This window comes from Zootoca vivipara, chromosome 8, assembly GCF_965207765.1.
Source record: "Zootoca vivipara chromosome 8, rZooViv2.hap1.1, whole genome shotgun sequence".
NCBI lineage: Eukaryota > Metazoa > Chordata > Lepidosauria > Squamata > Lacertidae > Zootoca > Zootoca vivipara.
This window is the reverse complement of record NC_142591.1, coordinates 40,521,763-40,549,141: the sequence shown is the minus strand read 5'-3', so window position 1 is coordinate 40,549,141 and position 27,379 is coordinate 40,521,763. Positions and strand designations below refer to the sequence as shown.

Below are 27,379 nucleotides of genomic sequence, written 5' to 3'. Positions count from 1 at the left end.
TCCTAGCTTTAAGTTTCTATCAATGTGTAAATCCTGAATGTAGGTTTTCCAACACTCCCAATATGTTGGAGCCCAAAGTGAGCAGGGGCTGTTTTACTGAGAATGTATGAAATCTTACAAGCAGAAGATTAGCTGGGCAGCAGTTCCAAAACCTAACAGCTAAGCCCAGTTAACAGAAGAAGCTTCAGCCAACGCTCAGAGAAATTGAAATGCAAGCAACCAAATTTCACACAAATATCTTTAAAACTTGGAAGAGCACCCTATTAATTATTTAATTGATAAAATGAAAGTCTGTACTACCCCCTTTTAGAAGTTAATGACAACAATAATATGATATTCAACTGCAGCCTTATATCCAGTTTCTTGGGATCAAGCCCCAAGGCTTACTTTTGAGTAGTTATGTATAGAATTGTGCTGTAAGTTGGTGAAACTACACTTTAGATAAACCTCAAAGAACTATATGTCAGTCAGTGGGTGATATCCAGTGCTTCCTCTCTGCTGATGGAAGGCATACCTGAAGAAGCGTCTCCAACTCCATCGTTCTGCCTGGACACTGAGGTCCAGTGCTGAGGGCCTTCTGGCGGTTCCTTCTCTGTGAGAAGTGGAAGTTACAGGGAACCAGGCAGAGGGCCTTCTCCGTAGTGACACCTGCCCTGTGGAACACCCTTCCATCAGATGTCAAGGAAATAAGCAACTATCTTAATTTTAAAAGACATCTGAAGGCAGCCCTATTTAGGGAAGCTTTTAATGTTTAATAAATGATTGTGTTTTAATATTTCTGTTGGAAGCCGCCCACAGTGGCTGGGGAAACCCAGCCAGATGGGCGGGGTATAAATAATAAATTATTATTATTATATATTATTATCTATCACAGGAGAGAGGGGCAATTTTTGGAAATTCACTCCCCCTGCACTCCCACAAAATCTCCCTAGAGCATAACCTAATCATACAGAGCAGATTTTGAGGAGGATGCAGAGGGGAGAAAGAATTGCTGGAAATTGTGCCACCTTCCTTATTTCTTATCCATATTTCTCTAATTTAGCCTCCTTTTAGACTAGCCACTTGTCCTTTAACACATCAGTCATTTCCCATCCTCTCTTTATCTCCTTTTCAGTAATTTTTACCATGTTGGTAATTCCATGCAGATTTATACAAACCACATGCAGGGCTTTGACTTTGAGTATATAGGTGCTGTTGGAGTCAACAGACAGTGTTGGTCAAGGACATATCTGAGCTCTATAATGAGATACAATTTAGAAACGGAATTAGTGCTTCACAAGTTATAAAATGCCATCTAAGATATTACAGTACAGTTAAAACCTATGGAGACTAAAAGACAGTGATGCGATTTCTGATTCTGTTGAAATGAGGTGTTGAGTTGCTTTTAAAAATAAAACTTTACCAAAATGAAGAGGAACTACCACATCAATGAAGAATTACATAGAGGTAGTAAAAGCTTTCCGATGCCTTCTGTTCTTTTTATTCTTCTTGTGCCAGGAATATTATTTTATTTTTTTGTCAGTAGGAGTTGTTGGAGACTCAAGGGGACAGTGTTTCAATTGTTCTGTAGAATACTTCAAATTATTCTCTAATGAAGAAAGTATTTTATGGAAAAGGTGTTTCTCTCTTACCTTTCCAAGTGATCCCCACCCTCCCCTCTTTGGAGCTGTATTACAGCATTTTCTGAAAAGGTGCTTATCCTTTTCTTGCCACTTGAATGGACAGGCAAAATAAAATAATTTTTGGAAGCAAAATTGAGAAAATCTTCCAGTACATCTGTTGTTTATCTGCTGTTAAAGGTTCATTGGCTAAACCAAACCTCTTTTGTGGATAAACAGATTTAAAAGCAGAATATTTTGTCATCATCCAAAACATTTAACAAAACATGCTGTGTTTTGTGATAAAAGGAACAGGTTGTTGTTAGCAAATCATTCAGAAAAGCAGGTGCACCATAGTTCGAAAGATGATGCTCCGTAATGAGTAGTCATTTTGGGTATTCCTGCACCATTTTTTCCTGTTTAAGGGCAGTGTCCAACAAAGTACTTCTGTTAGTGCAGGGATTTTCATTTGCACAACATAATTTCCCCTTCCTCTTCATGAATGCCCCCGTTCATCTCAAAATCTGCTCTGGGGGGTTGGAGGGCAATCCATAACTGATAAAGAGAGATGAAGTTATATTGTGCCATAGTCTTAAAAATGGGTACAAGAACTATCAGCTATGTAGCTACTCTGATATTTAAGCCCAATATGTACACATACGTTTTGAATTCGATTAGAACCGAGGAGAGAGCTTTAGAGAGAGCTTTCTGCATTGCAGGGGGTCGAACTAGATTACTCTTTCAGTCCCTTCTGATTCTGCGATTCCCAAACGTACAGAATGTACATTACATGGGAAGGACACAGAGAGCTCCATAAGTACTATATAATTAATATGGTAATATCACACTTTTGTGTAAGTTTGGTTCAAAGGGTTGGATGCAGCTGTGCTCAAGTTGTATTTATTGACAGCAAATTAAAGTGCCCATATGCAGTGTGATCTGTTTCTTAAATGGGTATTGAAATTGCATTGGATTAAACACATGTCTGATCTGAGAAATAAGCAGTGTAGATATTACATGCTGTGCAGTTTTATATCCTGTATCCCAAATAACCTACATAAACCTGCGCTGCGCTGCACAGCTAGTAACTTGGTGAAGTTGTCCTTGGTGGGCAGATTGTAATCTGCAGACTGTGTTGCCTACATGTGCAGTTAGTTTTCAGATATTCCATGAAGCAGCACAGTAACTATTGAAATAAAGAAAATGGGAAGAAAGTGTTTAAGTATAATAAAATCATTAGTCCAACCTTTTATTTTCAAAGGCGGTCAAAGAATTAATAAAACAGTTATGCAACAACTTATCTTAGAACTGGAGAAGAATCCCTTGTCACAAATTAGGCTTAAAATAGAAGAAATTGAGAACTGCAGCTAATGCGGGATGCAATCAACATCCCATTTAAATCAGTGGGGAAACTCCCATTGGATTTAATAGCTTTGAATTGCACTCTTACGCTAATTGGATAAGCAGCTAGAAAAAATAAGTAATAAATCAGTTACTAGGATTCACTACAATAGGGATATTTCCAAAGGTACTTAATTTGGTGTAATTTATGATCTAATAATCCACAATGACGACAGCTGCAAGATGCAGTTATGCAGATTAAGGGCAGAAATGCAAAATAGATTTAAGAGAGTCACTTTGCCGATTTTTACCAAACATAGAGAACTGGAAAGAAGCCTGAATAACTAAACATTCTACAAATGCTTCTGAGTATGCCCATTTATAACAAACTAGTATTGTTTTTATATTGCACCATTGAACTAATTTTTTTCCAGTTGGGACAAAGTAACCTTAGAAATAATATTTTACAAAGGTGGTCTTTTTGGTTGGTGGAAATGCTAATATATGTGTAAATTTTATATATATATATATATATATATATATATATATATATATATATATATATATACCCTTGGTTATAGAAAGTAGCTCGGGAAGCAATCATAAAAATTGAATCGTGAATTCTGTAAAGCAATTACCCTGTTTCTCATATTTTAAGGCATCCCCATAAAATAAGCCGTAGCAGGATTTTTAAGCATTCGAGGAATATAAGCCATACCCCGAAAATAAGACATAGTGATAGGAGCAGCAGCAATGCCGGCCGCGGCAGGAGGAGGAGGAAAAAAATAAGACATCCCTTGAAAATAAGCCATAGTGTGTTTTTTTTGAGGAAAAAATAAATATAAGACGTGTCTTATAATATGAGAAACACGGTAGGTGAGGGTATTAACACTACTGGATATACTATTGTTGATTTAGATTGTGTGTGAATTTCAAACAAAGTTACTGCTTGCAGTTCTTGAATAAGAAGTGACCTCTATGGTATGAATGCAATACCCTTACTAGTAATATTATAAATGTTTGCTCAGATGACCAACTCAAGCGCTTTAGAGGCAAAAACAGCAACACTACAACCAACAATCTGGTGCAGGTTGTTCTGAGTTCACCACCAGCCTGTCATTGCTAACTACTCATTTGCCAAACAAATTTAGAAAGGGCACATGTGGGGAAACCAGCAGGAAGGGCTGCCTGATGACACTTCATTTTTAAGGCCAGGTTGCTCCTGAATAAGTGGCAAGAGCTGTAGATACATGCAAACACCTTGCCGCCCAATTAATTGAACCAGAATGCTTTGATATTACAGTTGTGTTCCATTCTTAGCAGGAAAAATATATTCCTCAATAGGCTTAGATACATCCAGGCATTATGGAAATGGCCCGGAAGACTCATGCCATTGCTTGCCAGCTAGTCCTCACAGCTGTTGATTCTTACATACACACACCCCTGTTCGGGAAGGAGAACCATGGAGGGCTAGTGGGGGGCTCATCCAGGTGTACCAGCATTCCAGATTTTCTCAAAGAACTTTCAGTAAAAAGCTCAGAAGATAATGAGTAGATCAAGAGGAAAGCTAAGTAGAGTTCACTCATCACTAATCTAAACGTACTGGAGCTGTTTAAATCACACCAGGGAATAAAACGAATGCTCCAAGGATACTGTTTAATATATATTGATAAAAAGGAAGTATTATTTTCCCTTCAGTGAGTTTGAGATAACCTTCAGATGTGGGTGATTACTTTTTTGGTTGCCACCTTTCCTAATGTACCTCTATGGTACCAACATGATTTATCAGGCACAGTAAATCACATGCACTGACTTTTCTTCTTTCATGCCTCTGTGAGCACTAAAATTATTACTAGTGTTTCTCCATTTAAGTTAGCATATTACAGGAGCATATCAGTTAAAACTGAGGTGTAAAGAGTTCTCGCTACCCCTGTTCTCTTCACACTCCAGCAGCTGTCACAATTGCATTCAAGGCCAAGTGTGCATATGGTTGAGGTGCTAGCTACAATTACTGAGAAGTAAACTGAAAATCATGTTAAGAATATCCTTTTTACAGGGCTGTAGATATCAGATGTGCATTCACAGGTGTCTATGGAAATGTATTTATGAGAATGCATCTTGTATTTCTGTGGCTTTTTGAGTCAAGGAATTTGTTAGCGAATGCTAAAATATGTTATGAGTACAGAAGCAACTATATATTTCTATAACTTATATGTGCGTTCTCATATATACAAACGATGCACAACATCCTAAAATAACAGGAATGTTAAGCTTTGGAAAACTCTTAAGTAAAGGCATTGAATGTACACGTAGAATGCAATTTCTTACAGTAGAATATAAAGTGTAGTACTGTAGTTGTGTGTCTTGCACATGCACACACACATTGAATTCCATACAGTAGAATTGTGGTCTCTAAATCATTTTTTTCATGACTGTAGGTTCGTGCGTTACAAAAAGAAATGGATGCGAATTTCAAAAGTTGTATTTGTAGTTTGCCCACCACACATCACAGTACAATATCTTTTTGATTGATTGATTGACTGACTGACTGATTGATGATGTTGTTGAAAGTTGTCTTCTGTAAGCACATTTTAAGCATGCATCCCATTTTTTAAAAAAGAAGTTATTCCTTTTCTGGTTGCCAGTGATAACCATCCAATGCTACCCCCATTTATTGTGAAAAGGACACATTAGCTGCATTTATATGCTATACAGTGCATGTTGCTTTAATGGTGTGTGTGTTGCAGACCTTGGACTTCCTATGGTGTGGCTTTTTGTTATAATCAGATCCGCAGGCATTTCCACTTCTTAAGGTGCATATTAAAGTATTCACAGTGACCCATTCACAATCACTTCCATTCACTGATCAACAAGTTGAATGATAATTTGCTATATATAAAATGCACCAATGTAGATTTTAAAAATCTACATTGAAGTCAGGCCAATTTCACTGCATCAGTTTTGCCTGAGCAAATTGGAACTTGAGTTCCATTCAACGGCTGCACATGTGTCTTTAACATAGCTAATGAGTATGAGTCTTCAAAATCTCTGTCATCCATGATCTTCTGCTAAGAAGTATGAAGTCCATTGTGTCCAAAATATGAGTAGACTGTGAATATGTGATCATTGTTCTGTTTCCCCCCTCGTTTTTCTAAATATTCTGTCTGTTTTACTGTTGAACACTCAAGTAAAGTAGATTCTCTGCATTTTAGAAATGCTGGTCCGACTGGAGAAAACATATCAGAAACCCTCATTTGTTGGTGGTCAGTTCTGTCAGATAGCATTGCTGGTGCTGTCTTGTAGAAATATGAATACAGTATATGAGTTCACATAAATGTTGGGACATTGTGCTCTTTGGACGGTGGTCATATGCTGCAGTTGTCAGGATTCATTTACATAACTTGGTTGTACAAAAACGTTTTTCTTCCTCAGACTGTACAGAACATTCCACAGGTGTTGTGGGGGGTGGGGCTGTAACTGTAAATATCCTCTCCAATGTTGCCACCCTCCCACCCTCTCCTAGCTTTGTAAGGTTGCATAGGTTAAAAGCAGAAATTGCAACTAGAAATGTATAGGAAGTGAGTGTCATTGTGCTAATACTGGTGGAAAAAAGTAAAAACACAAATAAACACATAACAAATAAAATATTCAGCTCTGATAGCTCCCAGGTAATCATTGGCATGATTGCAACCTTTTTCATCTTGAACTTTGCAAACTATGTCTTTTAAAGTTATTTTACTCCTGTTTATTCCAACTGTTTCTTAAATAAGGGCATGCCATTAAACCGCTTGTAAAAGTTAAATGACTTCATTATTGCTGTACTTATTAAAGAAATTAAAATCTGTTATTTACTGTTTAATATCCAGATACTTTGGCATAATGCTCTGTTTAACCTTGACTTTTGCCTCATGAATTATGTACAAGAGTCAGTTTAATGTTTACATTATTTGGAGCTTTCGAAAAACCTATAAATAGCATGTTAAGGTTACTTTCAACAAGTTGACATCTGAACACCGTAATTAACAAACTTGAGTTCAGTCATTTCCTTAATAGGTTTTATGTTTTGCTTTCTGGTATAGGAATCAGGGCTTGCTCTTTCCACTTCATAAAGGCAGGCAGGTTAGATGTCAAGCAAAGTTTTTGTAATTTCATTTGTGTTTGAGGACAAAAGTAGAAATACTGAAAAGCATTTAAAGTCACATAATTTCAAATATATTGAAGCCAAGAGTATACTTATGCTATGGGAAGGATTTATAGTCATTCATATTTGTTTGGGGTACACATGACAAGCCACACCTAGATTGTGAAACTGTGCATGGTTCATGCTGCTACCACCAAATAGGTCCATTCGGTGCTATTTTTTTTCTAGAAAAAGAGGTTCTGGAACTCACCATGAATGCCTCCTATGCTCTCTTATAATGGCAATGGTGCCCACCCGAGACATGCTGGAACTGCGTACTGTTGAGTTCCGTCTTGGGGGGGGGGAGCCCTGGTTCCATTATGTTCCATTATGGTTTGTGTGTTTTGAAAGAATGCATGAAATGTTCACATCAAGAGTTGAATTCTGATCTGTAAACAAGTTTGGGGTGGTCTGCTTTTCAAGGTGTGGACCAAATGAATTCCTCCTCCATCCCTACTGCCAAATGAGTTTCACTGGGGTAGAAAAGTATTGGAGAAATTAAATCACTTTACAATAGTTTTTTTTCCCCTCATCAAAAGTAAACTTTTAATTTGTTTTTCACTAGGGATTGCTTGTACGGGATGCACCTCTGAAGGATATGAAAGTTTTTAATGATCGGCGATTCGTAGCTTCGTTCAGTGTGGTAAATGCTACCAAACGAGATGCAGGCAATTACCGCTGCATGATTCGCACAGAAGGAGGAGTTGGAGTATCAAATTATGCAGAATTGATCGTTAAAGGTATTTCAGAATGGATGCGTGCATGAGAAGAGTACTATCTTAAGTTATTACAGAGCTCCTGTAAATAACACGTACTGCTCCTATAATAATGAAGAGGTGTAGCCAGTGTCACATTCTTTTTTTAAAATGGTGGCTAGAGAAACTCAGATATATCCCCTTACACAGTCCTTCCTAGGACAGTCTTCAGAGTCTGTTGATCATTTTATTGGAAGGCTCTATTTTTTTAAATTACTAAGCAAGTTGCAAAATGTCTAAACATTGCAACTTCCCTTAGACATTTTATGATTGCTTTTTCTTTTTAACCTCCTCTTTTAACAATCTTACGCATTTTACATTTTGCAACTCTATATTTGTGGCCAATGGACCATAAAATTATATTCAACTAACATTGATTTTGTTCCTTAATCTCAACAAGAAGCGAGCCCCTCTGTTCCACTAAAAATACAGAACAAGTCTCACATATTATATTAATCATTATATGCATTATTATATACATAATTCTGTATGCCTATTAGATGCATATATAGCCTAGGTTTCCTAAAGTGAGCAGTACATAAACAAATACATATAACTGTGCACATAACTGTATAAAATATACTTGATATACTTATATACTTGATATACTTATAAAGGGGACCCAGGTGGCGCTGTGGGTTAAACCACTGAGCCTATGGCTTGCTGATCAGAAGGTCGGCGGTTCGAATCCCTGTGACGGGGTGAGCTCCCGTTGCTTGGTCCCAGCTCCTGCCAACCTAGCAATTCGAAAGCACGTCAAAATGCAAGTAGATAAATAGGAACCGCTATAGCGGGAAGGTAAACGGCGTTTCCATGTGCTGCTCTGGTTTGCCAGAAGCGGTTTTGTCATTCTGGCCACATGACCTGGAAGCTATACGCCGGCTCCCTCGGCCAATAATGCGAGATGAGCGCGCAACCCCAGAGTCGGTCACGACTGGACCTAATGGTCAGGGGTCCCTTTATAATTATAAAATTATGCTGCAGAATGAGTTATGACCTTTCTTTTTTACACATATTTTACACATATTGGGGGGGTGTATAGTTAGTATAATTCCACACATAATTAGGCTTTTTAAAAAATAAGATACAAGCAGAAGCGGAATGAACATTTCTGGCACATATGTAGGGGCATTCGACAACTGATGTACAACTGTATTGCTAAAATAGAAGTTTTTCAATTAAAATTCTTAAGAACATATCATTCAGAAGCAGATATATAGTACACAGGGGTGGGGCAATAATGAGGGGGGAAAGGAAGTGATCTACAGGCATGCTATATATTGATGAAAAATGAGGAGAAATAAAGAGTCCTCAGATTCAGCTTTCTTAAAAACTTGTATCAATTTACTACCATTGACCTTGAACCTTCCATGTGTGAATTTATTTATTATATCCTTATAATATTTGGTCTTATCCACCTCTCAGCACTGTGTATGGTGAATAATTGCTTACCCTTAGGGTGTAATCCCATTAGCTACTTGTAGTGTGATGAAGTAATTATGGTAATTCCTTTGCTTGTGCCGTAGCTTTTATGAGACCTCATGCGGGCCATTCCTTGTGACCTAAAAAGCCCATTTTAAACAGTGTACTGACCTTGGAACAGATTATATTTAAATAACAACATTATGATATACTTAAGCTCATTTGCATTGTTACTGATAGGCAATTACACATTCCTTTTTTAAAAGTGTGTTTTACAGAAAATTGCATCCCACCTTCCAATAACATATGTGTTTTAAATATATATTTATCAGGGAGTTAAAAGTATGTGCACATTTACGGCTTTCTTTTTTTTAGGCTTGATATAATGGCTTAGTGCTTATTTTGAAACATTGTTTCATGTATTTTGAACTTCACATATTTTGAACTTCTTCACATATTTCGGAGATATTCACATACAAAATTTTTCCTACATGGAATTACTGCATAAGCAAAACTATGTACTGTACACTGTGGGACTTTTGCAATACTGTTTTGTGTTATGTGCAACAGCCAGCACGAGACTTGGTCTCATATGCTCCAACTACCTTTTCTTGCATGGCTGCGACATGCTTTCCTCTGCCTGAGCTCCAGGGAAACTCAGGTTAGTTTTAAATTACTATTTATTGAAATAAGACAATATCAAATAATGGTTTATGATCCTGGCTTGTTATCAAACCATTTAAATTTTAAGCTAACCAGAGTCTCTGGACCTTGGGTGTAATGGGAAGCTGTGGTTAGTTTAAAACCAGAAGTACTCGCTATCTGTAGCTTCACTGGGGAGGCAAGGAAATGGGGAACACATGGAAATCTTTTCGTTTATCAAAGAAAATCTCCATTCTCAAAACCTACTCATGACAATAGATCTCCAGGAAGGAAGTGATCGGCTGAGAGGTCCAGACCCTCATCAAATCCAAGAAAGTGGATCTCATGTTTATGGCACAGGTACTAGATCTGTGAATCTCAGTGGCACATATAACTCTGTGAGCAAAGGCACCACACCCACCCTCTCCAACGCTCTAGTACCCATCCAGAAAGACATTGCATTGAGCAGACAACTGCACGTTAAACTCCCCCACCACTTTTACTGAGCCAGATGGTGGACAGTATGATCCAGCCTACATAGGGGTTCTCCTTTTCATGTTCCACTGACAACAACAATCACCCTGGATGCCAGCCTCACAGGGAAGTTCACTGCAGAGATCTAAGCATCCAAGGCCTATGGTTTCCAACAGAAGTATCAATGAGCATCCGTTGGTTAGAGCTTCAAGCAGCTTGCTTAGCCCTACAACACTTTGCTCCTCGTCTCCAACTCATCAGTGTCCTAATATGTACATATTCTACCACAGTGAAATCCAACATTCACAGACAAGGAGGCGTCTGATCTTTGGATTTTCGTGCAGTAGTATCTCTTCTCCTCAGCTGAGCATAATAAAACTTCTAGTCACTTATTGCTGAGCTCATCTTCAGTCTCTTGAACACACAAGCAGACAGGCTGAGCCACAGGAAAAGCGACCAAGAGGAATGTCAACTGCATCCTGCAGTTTCCCAACAGCTCCTGTCGAAGTTCCAATACTACAGTTCTTTACCAGATTCCAGTCAGCATCAGTGGAGACCTTATATGCCTTGTTCTCCCCTGGCAACCAGATTTTCTCTACACCTTTCCTCCACAGAATGGTATTTGGGAATGTAAATTGGTATTTTATGTGCACACCCATCTTTTAATGAACTTTTCTAATAGTGGTCAGCTGCAGCATAGATTAGATTTAGAAGAACAGAATGTGCCTGTCTGAGAAGATATCAGATTATTACAGAGTTCAAAGTACTTACTGAGTTCATACAAGGTAAACCTAGGTGTCAGACTGGCTAGGAGGAATTTTGTTAGGTTTTTAAGGCAGGGCACGGAAGGGCAGCCATCTGTGCTGTCCATAGCTTATATTTTCTCAGGTTGTCAGATGGAAGGTTTAGCACCTTGAATAGCACTGAATGTGCCAAGGACCAGTGTAACGGAGATTGGTCTGTAAATGTGAGGGCAAAATCATTTGGAAAACTGTGGCAAGATTTAAGAAAACATACTGTATACAACATCAGTGTCTCACATCGAATATAACTGATCCATAATAACAGTCTATAGAGACAGTCTATGTACTTTGGTAACCAAATAAAATCTTTAATAAAAAACATTTTTTTAAAAAAAAAACCACACACGTATCATTGCAGTATAAACCGTTTTGAAATCAAATGCTTAAACTGTAGTCTTTGTATTGTCTTTGCCCTTTTTAGTGACTGTGTTTATGTGTACAAAGCTTTAAGCATGCACATTTCTTGATTCACAGTTTTATGCTGTTCAACAAACAATTTATTGTGAGTGGAAGACTATGGCTTCTCTCATAATAACTTCTCTCATAATAACAGGCACATAATATGACAGCCTTCTTAGCCATAATTGGTATAATGTGGAATGGAGAAGAGATGCATTTTTTGGATGGGAAGTGAACTTCTGCGTTCTGGCCCAACTCTTGATTTCTGCACATTATTTGTTGCTTTTATTATGGTCACAATACTATGGTCAGTAGTTTTGGGCACCTCAGAAACTGCATTGACATACAGCTGTGCTTCAGTGAGCATGTTCTAAACACTTGTTATGTCTGGCTTCCCATAGTCCTTGATGAAAATGTACCCTGTGCCAATGAGGAAGATGCCTGCCTTAAAAAAGCATTAGTTTGCAACCTTGCTTTGTAAGTTCAAAACATATAATTGGATGACAGGGATTCTAGGAAAAAGATGGGGGGGGGAGCAGACTACTTAAGACTTTAATCTAATTGGTGGCTGGGCCCAGTCTCTGTTCTCATTCCTATAGCATAGGGTAATGGACATATGTGATGTCCTTGCTATTAGGTGTTGAGTTTGCAGCTCTGGATAGTGTCAGACTCAGAGGCAGAGGAAGAGGGTGTGCAGGGCTGTCTTAAGCCCATCCAGCGCCCTGGCGCTAGGTCCCTCCAGCGCCCCCCTCCAGAGCCTCTCCAAGGGCCCGGGAGTGCCAAGCGGACTGCGGCAGCAGCGGGAGGCCACCTCCGAGGACTCTGCGCTGTGCCTCCTTCTCGTTTCCCCAGCGCTGGGTCCGCTCAGTCAAGCTTTGCTACCAGCGTGTGCACCGCGGGACCAGCAAGAGCTGCTTGGGCGCTGTGCGCGTGCTGGTGGCAAAGCTCGACTGAGCGGACCCCAGCACTGGGGAAACGAGAAGGAGGCGCAGCGCGGAGTCTTCGGAGAAGGAGCACAGTCCTGGCCAGATCGCCGGAACCCTGCGCTCACTTGGCTCCCTCCAGCGGCCGGCGCCGTGGTTCTCCGCACCACTAGCCTCTATGGCTAGGACGGGCCTGGGGGTGTGGTGGGGGCGATCTGCCCCGGGTGTCACCACTGAGGGGGGATGACAAAATTGCAGGCGGCACTCACCGTGGAGCCTGCAGCATGCCCGAGGCATGCGTCTCTCCTGGGAGTGATGCAGTAGTTTGGGCAGCAGCAGGCTCTGCGCTGCCCCAAATGGTCCGCCCGCCGCCTCCCCCTCAGCTGTAGGGCAGCTAAGAGGGATAAGGCAGGCGGACTCCTCGGAGGCCCCGCATATTGTTCTGTCCCGGCTCGCCCCGCCCCACCCCACAGGCAGCTGGCCCCATCCCTGGGCGTAGGACACGTGCACCGCCCCAGGCGCCCAATCAGCTTGCTCCACTGCTAGTCAGACTGTTCTCTTGCTTCTATACTAATCTGTATACATGGGAACAGAAAGTTGTAATGGAAGAAATGAAAAAGCTCCCAATTGCTGCTGCTCCTGTTGCAGGTTGTTCTACTCTTAGTTTTCTTTGGTTGCCCCCCCCCCTTATTTGTAGGTAAGGTTAGGGCTGCTTCTTGTGATCTCTATCTGTTATGTGGAAGCCTTTTGACACATTCTCTATTCAGTGAACCATTCCTGAAGCAGTCTTGCCGGCATATTGTTGTGAAATAGAGAAAAACCATTTGTCAGAGATAGAACTGTTTGGCGAACTAGCACGTGTAAATAGCTCACCTTATGATTTCAAGTAGTCTTCACATTATAGTCATTTCTGAGTAGCTGCTGTTATACAACCTCTTATAAGAATTAAGTTCACGCATGGATATTCATTGTTTGATCTGCAACGTGAAGTGATAGCTTCTATGGGAAACATCAACCATAGGCTCAAAACCAGAGCCATCACTTCAAACACAGTACATTTCACTGGTAACACTTTCATGCCTTCTAGTCCAAACCATTTGTAAGTCACTGATGATTCATTTATCCTTAGTTTTGCCTTTATTGAAGTCCAGCTTTAAATAGACCAGTTCTAGAACAAAATAAGAAATTGAATGTAGGTTGTTGGAACAATATATCTCTTTTGTGCAGGGGATCAGAAAATACCCTTAGGGGTGAAAAACCATTAAAATAAAGTCTGATTTCTAATACTTGTAACACCAAAAATGAATTAGTGTAACCTCTGTAGCCTCAATCCTGAGCTTGAATTTCAAATGGCAGTTCAACAGTCCTTACCAGCACTGGAAATTTGAACGTAATTAACTGTTGTTTCAGCATGGCTACATAAACGCCTCGGGATGTTCTATCAAAGTTCCATTTCATGTTTTGGTTGAAGAAACAGACTAATGATTTAAAATGAAGTTAAATCATTTTTAGTTAAGCCAAAGCTTTCTAAATTGCACAGATTCTGCATAAAGATGTAGCTTATGAACAATGGTGTAACTGTGTCTTTGCAGTTATGTGAATTGTTAAGTTTTGGAATGGTTGAGCTACTTATAGCGGCATTTATTGATACTGGTAGTATAATAAAACATTATTTAGTGATTCAAAGATGTTTTCTTAATGCAGCAATCTATATTGAGCAAGAATAATTAATAAGAACTTTTGTAGGCATTTTGAATTGCTGCCAGACTTGTCATTTTTATCTCATGGGAGTCGGTGACAATAGCTCATTAATGCAGAGATATGTAATGTCTCTTCTTGTAGCTGTACATTTTCTGTGTCATTTTCACCATGACATTTAATGTCTAAGTGCCATCACTTAACAATATTTCTAGGCTTAGGCATGTATGGGAAATAATACTGGTTATAGCTTCTGACTAGTCGAATATGTCTAAGTGCCTCTGTTTTCAAATATTTTTAGGGTACAACACATCTGACCAAGCCAACTTAACAGGATATCATGTAACATATTCTATTGTTTTAAATTTTTATACTAATAGTGTGACCAATATATTAAGTGAGCTATTAGCACATGAGTATGTAGAGATTCACTGGGCTCCAGGTCAAGAAATGACTAGAGATTCAGGAGACCACTCCCCTAGATTATTACACCCCAAACAAAAGGGGAAAGGATGATGAGAAACATCCACTCACTCCCAAATCACATTAAAACAAATAGGATTGCATAAAAGTCAAAGCCCGGTTAAGTAACTTTCAGGAAAATGTCGTGCATCTGCTTGTAAAGTCAATGTGGTGTAGTAGTCAGCGTGTTTTACCCGGACCTAGGAGACTAGGGTTTGTATTCCACCCTGTGCTCCACTTGATGCCAGACTAATCTACCTCCTGGGGAGGAAGAGAAGGCGTTTGCCACCTTGAGCTCCTTGGAGGAAATGTGGGATAGAAATGTAGTAATAAACACCTTTAGATACAGTATGGAGCCAACTGCAGTTGTATCCTGAGTAAAACCTTATCACACATCCTGAAAATTAAATAAATATGGAGATTTGTTTTTAGAGGCAAACTATAACTATATAAAAGTTTGCCATCCTGGGCTCCTTTGTGGGGAAGGATGGGATATAAACTGAATCAATAAATAATGGCAATGAGAACATTTATACGTGTTGTTAATTTTATTTACTAGATGAGGGGTTGTTTTTTAATACACATTTGTGATTTATGTTATTTCAGAGCCACCTGTTCCCATTGCACCACCTCAACTTTCATCAGTTGGAGCGACATATTTATGGATACAGTTGAATGCTAATTCTATCAATGGAGATGGACCTATTATTGTGAGAGAAGTAGAATATCGCACTTCAAGTGGAAGCTGGTATGATATACAACCAGTGGATTCCACAAGCTATAAAATTGGACACCTGGATCCTGACACAGAATATGAAATTAGTGTGTTACTCACTCGACCAGGTGAAGGAGGGACTGGATCTCCTGGACCAGCTCTTAAAACAAGAACAAAATGTGCTGGTGAGTAAACCTTTATATAGCTGCAATGCTACGTAGTTCCCCATGTATTTCTTGAACCATATCTCATGTTTTTTTTAAATTAAAGTATGACTTTTGCTTTGAAGCCAAATTAGTACTAGCAGTTAGTAATCCTGAAAGTTACCCATGGCAAGCATGATCAGGCTAAAGATAAGCACTTGTAATTACCATTGATTTCAGTTAGAGTTAAGTATGTGTTTAATACTTAAATCAATTACAAGTTAAAGAGCTAAACTGCTAGATTGTGCTAGTGTTTTATTTTCTATTTGTTCATTCCTTGCAACTTTGGGCCTCAGTGTAGTGCAGATGGATTTGTTAAATGTCTCTCCATGGAATGAAATAACAGCAAATAGAGACTGCATTAATTATTTTTTGTAAAGCTGTGAAAGGGCTCTCTCCTTGTACCTAATCATAATTCTGACATCTACTAACCGGAGGAGCATGATGGTACACAAAGGGTGTGACTACAGCCATGGAACTTGTCTAAATTTAATCAGAACTCACCATTAGCATGAAGAGAGGGAAAACTACACTCACCCTCTAATTACAGTGACATGACATGTTACCAAAGGCGCAGACACTCAGGTACAAATTCACTCTTAAAAACATTGGATCAAACATCAGCTGTAAGTGATAAATATGGAAAGGCCTTAGTTAGATTTAGGACACACTAAAATCAATGGGCTCAATTAAGTTATGCGTAACCTGTTCCATTGATTTTAACTGAACCTATGTTCAGCTAACAGCATAGATCTAACTCATAGACTCTTCCATTGTAAATCATTGGTGTTAGCCTTTCTACCTGTAAAAAGATACAAATGAGAGCTCTAGTAAAATCATCCTGGGTGAGAGAAGTAGAATTGTTACCATTACATAAAGCTTGGTATTATAGCACACCTAGTAGATAAGCAGCGCACTAAAGATTGTAAATCTTACTGCTCTTCCCTCTTAGTTTAAATTCCTTTTTGAAAATGAAAGATAGTAAGTTATTGTTTCATATCCAATATTTCATAGAATAATAGAGTTTGCCCAATGGTTTGCCCAATGGGGGGCTCAAACCCATAACCCTGAGATTATGAGTCTCATGCTCTACTGACTGAGCTATTGTTTACTTTTTGTTAAAAAAAACTTGAGTATGCTTAGATGCATATGGCCACAAAAACTAGTTGTATTATAGTGGCTTTTTATGGTCTCAGATTCCTGCTCAAAAATTTCTTCTCCATTGTCAAAGAGCAGAGGGAGAAGTGAGCAATGCAATTGGTCAGGAGATGCAGTGGTACCTCGGTTTACAACCACAATTGGTTCCGGAAGTCTGTACTTAACCTGAAGCGTACTTAACCTGAAGCGAACTTTCCCATTGAAAGTAATGGAAAGTGGATTAATCCGTTCCAGACGGGTCCGTGGAGTACTCAACCTGAAGCGTACTTAACCTGAAGTATGAGTGTAATTGGTTCTGGAAGTCTGTACTTAAACTGAAGTGTACTTAACCTGAAGCGAACTTTCCCATTGAAAGTAATGGAAAGTGAATTAATCCGTTCCAGATGGGTCCTTGGTGTTTGTAAACCGAGGCGGTTGTAAACCAAGGTATGACTGTACCCTAGTCTTCCCTCTGTTGTCTCACATAACTCCACCTATGCTTAAGAGTGTTTTACAGAGTAAGCATGCTGACTCAGAAGTACAATTGAATTCAGTGGGGCTTATTCCCCATTGGTAAGCGGGTACAGGGGTGTGGCCTTAGGGTGCAGCCCTATGTGTTATATGGGAGTAAACCTCATTCAACACAATAGGACTTGCTCCTGAGTAAACATGTATAAGACTATACTTTTCAAATGGTTGTTGTTGTTTAGTTGTTTAGTCGTGTCCAACTCTTCGTGACCCCATGGACCATAGCACGCCAGGCACTCCTGTCTTCCACTGCCTCACGCAGTTTGGTCAAACTCATGTTCATAGCTTCGAGAACATTGTGCCTTTTAAATTTCAAATGGTTAAAAAGTTGCAAAGGCTGCTAATAATAAATCAGTGAAACTACTTAGCGGTGAAGCTATGCTTTCTCAAATATGCACCGTAGAATTGACAGAATGGGTAGTCCTTTAAGAGATGAATCATTGTGCCTTTTAAATTGTGGTGATAATTGTATGCTACAAGCTTGTTCCCTTGGGGAAGAGCAGACCACTTTGAGACTCAAAGCACTGAAAGAAGGTTTTTGGTTGTTGTTTTTTTGTAATTTTAATAGTTCCTTGAAATGCTTTTTTTTTTTGCCAGGCACAATGTGATTCAAGTAAGTTAGAACATTCTAGCACTGATAAATAAATGTACCTATAATTACAATGCAAAGAAAATAAAGAGAATGTTCTCCAAAAGTAACTGTAAGATATGTTTACAGATTGTTCATGAAAATGCTTTATGCTATGGCATGAAAAAGTAGAGCCCTGTGTATTGGGGAAGGGAAGCATGTTGCAGGCTAAATGAATAAGTTTCCATCTCAAATGGAAACTTCCATAACTTGCATGTTTCTTGCTGAAATATTCAAATTCAGATATATACAGCTATGAACGTTTTCAGATCTACGCTATGCATATTTCCTCAAAAGTAAGTCCCACAGTGTTCAGAGGGACTTATTCCCATAAAAGTGGCCGAGGACTTCTATCTCTGATTGTGTGTCGAGGCTTACCAGAAATTACCTTAAAATAACTCACAACTGACAACATAATTATGGTTTGGTTTTTGGCAAATAATTTAGGGCCACAACTTTATTAAATACACCAATTTTAATCCGAGTGTTGGCTTAGGCTTTTGGTTATCCACTCGTCCTTCCTAAAGAAGGACTATCACCATCTGTCCACTGAGGACAGGACTCAACTCATCTGTCCACTTAGGACAGGACTCAATCAGCTGTCCCCTTCGGACAGGACTCACCTCATCTGCCCAGTTGGGGCAGGACTCACATCAGCTGTCACCATAGGACAGGACTCACCACTGTCCGCTTGGACAGTTCCTGCTCCGACTTCCTGAAGGGAAGTCAAGTAAACATACCTGGGGGAGAGGAGGTGGCTGAGCCCAGTCATTCCCTCCTCTCTTTGCCCAAGAATGTTCCCCAAGGCTCTTACTCTTATAATTTGGGCCCACCATCCCCGCCAATGGCGGGATGGTAAGGACAAGAGCGTAAGCCCCGAGATTCCTTTAACGGAATACTACTATATGCAGCAAACGGAGGTGGGGGTAGGCATCTGTGTGCCACACCCCTCTACCAACCGATTAACCAACCAAAAGCCTAACCGCCAATCAAGCCATCCCAGGCTTGCCGCCAACACTCAGAGACCTAACCCTCTTTTTAAGCCCTCAGATATGTCCCTCAACCAAACGTCATACCCAGCGGGGGACAGGTGCACCCCATCATCCCGATATGGGAGAGGGGCTCTAACGTAACTCCGGGATGTCGTATAAAACGTCCCCCAATTCCAATCACCCGCTTGGAAGCTGCACTGTAACCCTTTTCCTGGCTCTTTCCCCGGCCAAGGGGGGAATGTCACTCCGCCAGTGAAACCTTCGCCACAGTTGAGACCAGAGAAAGGCAGTTTCCGGGAACAAAGTCCGTATCTCCAACAAATCCCGCAGGATAGCCAGGCGCAGCGATAAAATAGAGACCAAAGCGGGGATATCGTTCTCCCCCAGCTGGAGCACCAGGGCGGACGGACAACCAAGCAAAGGGCTTTGCGCCGCAGCAAAGGGAGGAGTTTCCCCCCAGCGCATGCCCCTCTTGCCCATCCAGGTCACATGGATGTTGGAAGGAAGGCCAAGCCGAAGACCAAACGGAGCTAAATTAAGCTAGTTAATAAAAGGCTAACCCAAAAGGACAAATAATAATAATAATAATAATAAAAGGATCAAGTACAACCAGACTCAGTGGAATCCAAGGAGGATGCTCTCTTCGGACGCCAAGGCGAAATGTGCCTAGAAAATGGAGGGCTAGACCTTAAAAGGGGGCCCTTCTGCCAATCATAACACAGGGATTTACATAGCCACGCCCCCATTACTCAGCATGACCTGTGGCCTAGGCCATAACCCAAACCCTAAAGTAAATTTCCTCACAGCCCTACCATAATCCGCTTTATATTGGATGATATAAAGCGCTTTGTGAAATATGCTCAGTTTCTGGAAGACGTGTACTGCTCTTGTTGTAGCAACTGCAGGTCCTAGGCAATCTCTCTTGTCCATGCAAATGCTATCTCTTGCCAGCCAATAATTGTATGCATTCTCCCTGTCACAGACTTTGTGTGAATGTGGGTCCAAACACAGATTGGATTAGAAAAGATAGTCTAGAAAAGTTCACTGAGCGTATGTGCATATGGCCAAACCTTTTCCTCTTTTATCTGAGTAGCAGGCAAGCACTGCTGCACCGGACGTTACTTTATAAACACATCCAGGTATTCAGAAATATACTTCAGAAATTGTAGAAGCTTTACTGTTATGCACATATCTACATAGCAGATATGCTGAATCACAGCCACAGTTTTACCTTTGAGGAAGATCCTAGTATGGCCTATCCCTAAAACTGGCTGTATTAGCTCTTTGAGGTGGAAGCGAAGATGGTTTTCAGGCATTGTTTAGTGTTTTCCTGCTTGTATCTTGTCAGACCAGTATTGTTGATGGTGACTGGCAGATGCTTTTCAGCATTTCCCATAGAGCAAGGTTTCCCAAACTTGGGTCTCCAACTGTTTTTGGACTACAGTTCCCATCACCCCTGAGCACTAATCCTGGTAGCTAGGGATGATGGGAGTTGTAGTCCAGCAACAGCTGGAGACCCAAGTTCGAGAAACCCAGCCATAAAGGAAATAGAACTGGGAATAATTTGGGAGTTGCATTCCATACTCTTGTACTACTCCTGTTCATTTCCATGAAATTTTCATAGGAAAACTCCCAGTAGATTATTCCAGTGCTCAAATACCAACCCAAAAGTACCAGTCCCCCCTACACACACGCACGCACACACACACACACACACACACACACACACACACACACAAAGTTATAGATTCATTTATTAATTACTACTTTAAATATATTGTAATATTAGTATGCTAGCTTTTTCTTAACTTTAGAATAGAATAATATATTGAAAGTAAGTGAGGCTTGTTAATGTTTTTATACTAATTTCTGCAGAGTGATAAAACAGATTAGTTCCATTCTTCTTTATTTTGACATTTATAAGTGCCACAGTGTTTTAAAATCAACCTTTATAAAAGTTCTGATGTGCTTTAAAATGATTTGCTCAAAATTATATGTACATTAGAAGAATGAAACTTTCTTACAATCAGGATAATTTCAGAATGGAAAATGTGTAGCTAAAATGCGCTAATAAAAAGGACGGCTAATTGGGGTATTACCGGTAGGAAGACACTTCCATTTTTAACACAGAATTGGAAACTGAAAATTCTGCATGCCTGAAGCTCGCTGACCTAGAATAATTTAATGTAATTTACTGATGTCTTATCCTGTAGCCATTTAATTTGCAGGAAAATTTCTCTAAAGTAGGAAGTATATTAATTTCATGTTGACTTATTAGCCTTATTTGACATATTTTGTGCTAATCAGCATTCCCCTCTTTTAGCACTTATTTGCAGGTAGTAATGTTTATATTCTTTTGCTTGGAGTTCCCTACTAATGTAAGCAGTTATAAATAATTGAATTTGTAGATGCACTTGAAGAATGTAACATACTTAGAATTGCTTCTGCCATTTTTACATAATTGCTGTTTGTGACCAGATAATGGGCCACCACTAGAGGGGTGGTGTATATGGATAAATGCTCCTGCAAACACAAGCTTCTCATCCAAAATAATGTTTATATGAAGCAGAAAATACATTTTTGATGCAAAATAAATTAATTGAATTATAGTGCATAATTGCATTAGTGTCACTACTGGTGTTATAACTAATTCTATTAGGAGAACTCAGAAGCAAATGTAACTTACTGATAGGATTCCTAAACAGGAAATAAAACTCTCTCTCTCTCTCTCTCTCTCTCTCTCTCTCTCTCTCTCTCTCTCTCTCTCTCTCTCCATAATGTTTTTGCAGAATCCAAAGTATAGCTCCAGACACAAATAACAATAAATAGCTGTAACATACAAATCCTAGACATAAAGATGTTGAACTTATTGGGTAGTAAAATATTGGGTCCAGCCGATCTCTCTTTGTTCATAGCAGCAATTTTAATAAACGGCCCTTTTCCTGCAGGCCTTTTCACCCCAGTCCTTTGGAGTAGATTAGGGGGTGCAAGAGGATGCAGAGGCAAAGGGGGATTCAGTGAAAATCTCCTTCCCCCTTATGTTCGTAGAAGCCCCCACTGGATTGAAGAGCCTTCTGATACAACCCCTTAAGAGTAATGACAGGCGGTGATAACAGAATCTTAACTGCAAGAAAGAGGATTATCCCACAATCACCAAATGCTCAATAGAGTTAAACTCTACTTTCTAAAGTGTTGGTTCACTTTGTATGTCTGCGAGCACTTGTTCAGATTAATCACAGTCCACCTGGTTTGGATATTTTAAAAAAAGAGAAGTACAGTAGAGTTCCATTAGCATGCCAATAAAAGCTAAATAGATCCTAATCATCTTGGGAGACAAAGTAGACCCTTGTATCAGGGATAATAGCATTTCTAATAGAAACCAGTGTGTGCAGAATTATTGTCATTCTGCAGAAATCTCTTTATTTTAGACAAATTCTAGGTAATTTAAATGGGGATATGTCTCTATCACTTATGGTAAAGGATAGTGGTGCTTGGGGTACCTTTGTAGTCAGCCATTATTTGTGCTGGCCATTGAGCTTCTGTTACATGTGAAGGACTTGAGCGAGGTGTCAGTTTCTCACTTTGCATGGCTTTGGGGAAGACACAGAAGTGGCGGGAATCCCTCTCCAAAGCATAGAACAGGGTTTGCCAACCTTTGGGGACACGTTTGCAAATTGGAGAAGCTGGACACTGCACACACACAGCACAGCCAAGCACACACCATAGTCTATACTGTTAGTTACAATAGAATGTGTGTTTTTTCCAAACCTAATTTCCCTCGGGGAGAGGACCCTCTGGGTTCCACAGAAGAACTCTGAGGATACATGTGTACCTGTGAGCACATTGGTGATCACTGGCCTTGTGCAAGGTGAACAAATAACTCTGTACTTTCCCTGACTTGAAGAAGACTCAGGGGTTATTCTCTCACTGTGCACTAAGCATTTGAGGACAGATAAAATCAGACTGCAAAGTGAGAGGCCAACATCCACAATTTATCCATGGTCTTGATTTTTCATATTATGCTTATTCACAAATGCTGTTACCAGGCAAAAAAAACAACAACAACATAAATAATAATTTGAAGGCACTCATGAGGTATTTCAGGATGGATTTCTTTTAAACTGTAAGCTTTAGTCCCTTTTTCAGCCTCCTTAACTTGAACAAATTTGGCAAGAAACTTTTTACAGGTACCCATCTAGCTTCATTTAAAATACATTAATACAAATGCTAGGTATTCAAGATCATACAGATATTCCCTCCCCTTTTTACATTCCCAAGCGGGTTGACAGTTGTGACAGAATTGAGAAAACAGGGAATCCACTGCAGAGTTGACATTCTCATCAAGGACTTATCCAGGGAAAAATGATTCTCTATCCAGTTAATGTGATATATTGGCTCAGCGTACATTAATTTGCCATAAATCCAGGCAAAAGCAATCTCATTTAAAGAAGGGCACTGACTCATTTAGGGTTTCATAAAAATATCAAAACAGAAGAAGATGTATTTGGGAAGTTAAATTCGGGGGGGGGGAGAGAATGTTACCACAATTTAGGCTATTTGAGAATAACCACTGATTTTATACACAGTTATGCATTGATGTAGTTTAGAACTATGTCTAGTGCTGCTCTGAACTTTCGTCTGAGTCAGTTTTTTACTTGAAAGTTGTTATTTTGGGGGTGGGCAGATGAGGGTCCACAAAAACAAGTGATAGGTACCTTGGCAGATAGGCAGTATATAAATGCAAGAAAATTTTTAATAAATATGCTTATGTTCCCAATTTCATCGTGATGTTTTGTAGGTTATCTCTCCCCCCACATTTTCCTCCACCTGCCATCTGGTTTAAGCTATAGGCAGACAAATACCATATTTTTCTGTGTATAAGACTAGGTTTTCCCCCTAAAAATAATGTCAAAAATTAGGGGGGGGGTCTTATACTCTGGGCCATCGCCCCCATTTTATTGAATCTGAGACCCCCAAAATAGGGGGTGTCTTATAGATGGAAAAATACGGTAATTTGATTAATGAATTTTGCAAAGCAGTGCTTGTGCACATCAGTGACCTGCAAGGGACCAAAAAAACCCAAAAACCACAAAGAGAAAACTGGCTTAGTGTTTATATACACAGCAATCTGAATGAAACAATCTGGAACAAAAAATGGATGAATGGTAGAATGCCAACACCTTTGTGCTGCTCCACAAAAGAGGTAATTCAGAATTTTAAATATGGGGGCAGGGGATTCCGATGGGTGCACGCGCATGGATTTCAATAGTATCACTAGAATTATTGAGGCGTCTTTCGGTATGTGTGTTCGTTTTTTCGCCAGCCATTGTTCCCTGAGTTTGCTGGCATTTTGTGCCATTTTTTTTTTACTTGAAAGGACTTGTTCACAGAATTATGCTAGCTACTCAAAGATCATGTCGTGAAGAGGGTGTCAGAACAGGGCAACATAGTGAGTCTAGTCTGGTTACATCATAAGGTAAGATAGCAAATGAAGCACTTCCATTGCCGTCATTCTGAGGAGGGAGAAAACATTTTTCTATTGCCTAGGCATTTGGGCTATTATTCCTTTACTTGTTCCTCTGGCAGTTCCATTATCCACCTGTATTGCATGACAAGACTTTCACCCTCATCTGCTTGCATATATTTGTATATCATTTAAAAATAGTTTTGAATATAAGAGATTTGTTTATTTCAATTTATGAATCATTTCCCATAAAGTGTCTTGAAACAGTTTCACAATAAAACATCAGCAAGTAAAATAATAACACAATGACATACATAAAAACAATATCTGAAGAGTCAAGTTTCTGTTCTTTTTCTTTGGTACAGCAACTCAGTATCTTGTGGCAGGACATCTTGAGGATTAAAAAATAGCTGTCTATTTTGATAATAACAGACTGTTTTCAAACTCATGTGAAAGACTGAGGCTTAACTGTTTTCTTAAGATTAAAAATTCTGGATAGTTTATTTGTATTCTCTGTAGAGCCCGAAACAGAATTTCACTGATGTTATTGTTACATGAGAGGATATTGATGTACCTCCAGAGTGTACAATTCATCATTATATAACTGGCAATACTTGCTTTAAAGCAGTTCACAAGCAGGATATAAAGACACCACATCCATGGTTTGGAATGACATGATAGAAACTAGTCTGCTGTGGAATAATGCTTGTCACAAACCCATCAGACAAAATTCAGGACATTGTATTTCTCCCTCAGGTGCCATGAAGCCCAAGTCAATAGTTTGTTAAGCTTTAAAAGTTTGCTTTTCTTTGATGGGACCACATTGATGATCTGCCTTTGCTTAAAACTTGCTTTTTGGTTGAAAATGAAGCTTTAAAAATAGCCCAAGGGATTCGCTCCCTTTTGAGCAACAAACACAAAATGGCTGCTTGAATGTGGTGTATTAGGATTTCATTGCCCCTGCTGTGCAGGCTTATAAAGGAACTGTAACCTAACTGTACTGACATATATATATCCCATATAACATTAAATGACTAGCAGTTTTCCTTACAAGAGTGCAAATATAGTCACATTTTCTGTGTGTGCATACACACACATGCAATTACATGTATGTGCATGTACACACACACACACACACACACACACACACACACACATTTAAAACTTAATAATAAAATAAATAGTCCAGTTTCACATCGAGCCTACATTTTCAAACCACTCTTTTTATAAAACCATCTATAGCAACTAACTTGAAGGGCATGAGTCTCAGGAGTCTCTTAACTTTTAGAGCCTGTTAACAGAGAACGCTGTGTGTTAACCCAAAATGCATATAAACAAGGGGGGGGGGAGTCACTTTAGATGAACTCTAAAATTTCAATGCAAGTATAATACAAGCTCTGTGAGATGATAATGCACTGCGGTTACTAATGCTGCCAAAAGCACCTTATAACCTTGCAGGAAAATGCAGTATTTTGGTACTCTGCTGGAATATTTTTGCAGCAGCATCTAGTACTTTGAGCTGACTTCAAGGTTTTCTAAAGGAAATGTGTCCTTTATGGCTCCTCTGAAGAACTACTTACAGACCAATCCTAACTCTGGCAGGGGAGCAACGGAACAGAACAAAGTGGTGGAGCTTTTGTAACTTTGTACCCAAGTGTGGCCCTGATATCATCGAGAAGACCAGGGAAGGTGGCGACCGTTCCAGAGCCACCACTGCAACCAAAACCCTGCTGCTCACGCTGGCCAGAGTGGAAGGCGGAAAGATGTTTCAATCAGTATTTTTACAGGCATAGCAGAGAAGCCAGGAGTGTTCCTATCTCCAGGAGCTGGTCCGATATCAGATTCAGCGGATCCTTGGGTGCCCCGTTTTAGGCCCCACAGCTGGTGGTAGCATGGCCTCTGTTCTCCTATCCATAACAGTAGTCATGGCATCTGCATTAATGATAATGTTGCTTTACTCTACCCTCGGTAACAGGAACCAGGGATAAAGACTGCGGGTTTATCCCTGTATTCCCACTTTCTAGGGAGTAGCCCAGCTGAATGCTCTGGATCTTCTTAAAGAGAAAGCATGCATGTGATTGGGTTGTTTTGCTGCAAGTGGAACAGATCAGTAAAATACACAAGCACTGCTTGCAGTCATCTATTATTTGAATACCCAGCGACAGTGACAGGGTGCAAAAAGTTTTTGACTGCATAATGAGATTCTAGTTTTGCTGCTCTTTTAACAGCCAGTACCAGATCGTCCACCTACATACAATGGAAATTGCAGAGTATTTGATATTTCCAATGGGAGGTCTGTGTAATAAAATAGATGTGTAAGAAATCAATAAACAGGTGCTGACACACCGTAAGGAAATTAAGGCCTGACAAAGTAAGGTGAGGATGTGTCAGATTGTTTAATTTAAACGGCTGAAAAAGCTGCACTTTTAGTGAGTTTAGGCTGTTTATGGAAGACAGCAAAAACAAAATCTCTCTGTGTGTGTTTCGCTCTGGATTTTAGTCACTAGTCACACAATATTTTTTCAGCATTTTTGCAGATTTCAGGTTTTGATACATTCTTCCGTTTTAGTCAGATGAGATCCATTGAAATTAATGAACATGGTAAGTTAGATTAATTAATTTCAATAGGACTACTCTAGATAATACTTAGTTTGATGGTTTCCAGAATTATTCATTACATAATTTTTTATAGAATTGTAGATTCGGAAGGGACCACAAGGGTCATTTAGTTCAACCCCCTGCAATGCAGTAATATTTTTGCCCAATGTGGGGCTCAAGCCCACGATCCTGATATTAAGAGTCTTGTGCTCTACTGACTGAACTATCCCAGTGGTATGTTGCATCTTGCTGCATTTTCAGCAGAAGTACATTATGAAAGAATGATTCATGCCAGGACTTCAAGCAGTATTATAGCTGTCTTGGAGCATTTGGATTCGGTTAATATACATACTGTTTTCAGGTAGTTATTGTTGTGACATCATTATTCCCTAGAACTCAAGTGGAAGCTATGAGTGG

The 27,379-nt window shown here is 39.6% G+C and overlaps 1 protein-coding gene across 19 annotated transcripts in view; it reads left to right on the top strand.

Moving 5' to 3' along the window:
- PTPRM (protein tyrosine phosphatase receptor type M) overlaps positions 1-27,379 on the top strand; it is a 416,336-nt gene that overhangs the window by 164,107 nt on the left and 224,850 nt on the right. For all 19 annotated transcript variants that reach the window (XM_035126005.3, XM_088675354.1, XM_035126003.3 and 16 more), the window contains exons 6-7: positions 7,685-7,859; positions 15,304-15,597. In XM_035126005.3, coding sequence (XP_034981896.2) covers positions 7,685-7,859; positions 15,304-15,597 — 469 coding nt within the window. The remainder of the gene's footprint in view (positions 1-7,684; positions 7,860-15,303; positions 15,598-27,379) is intronic.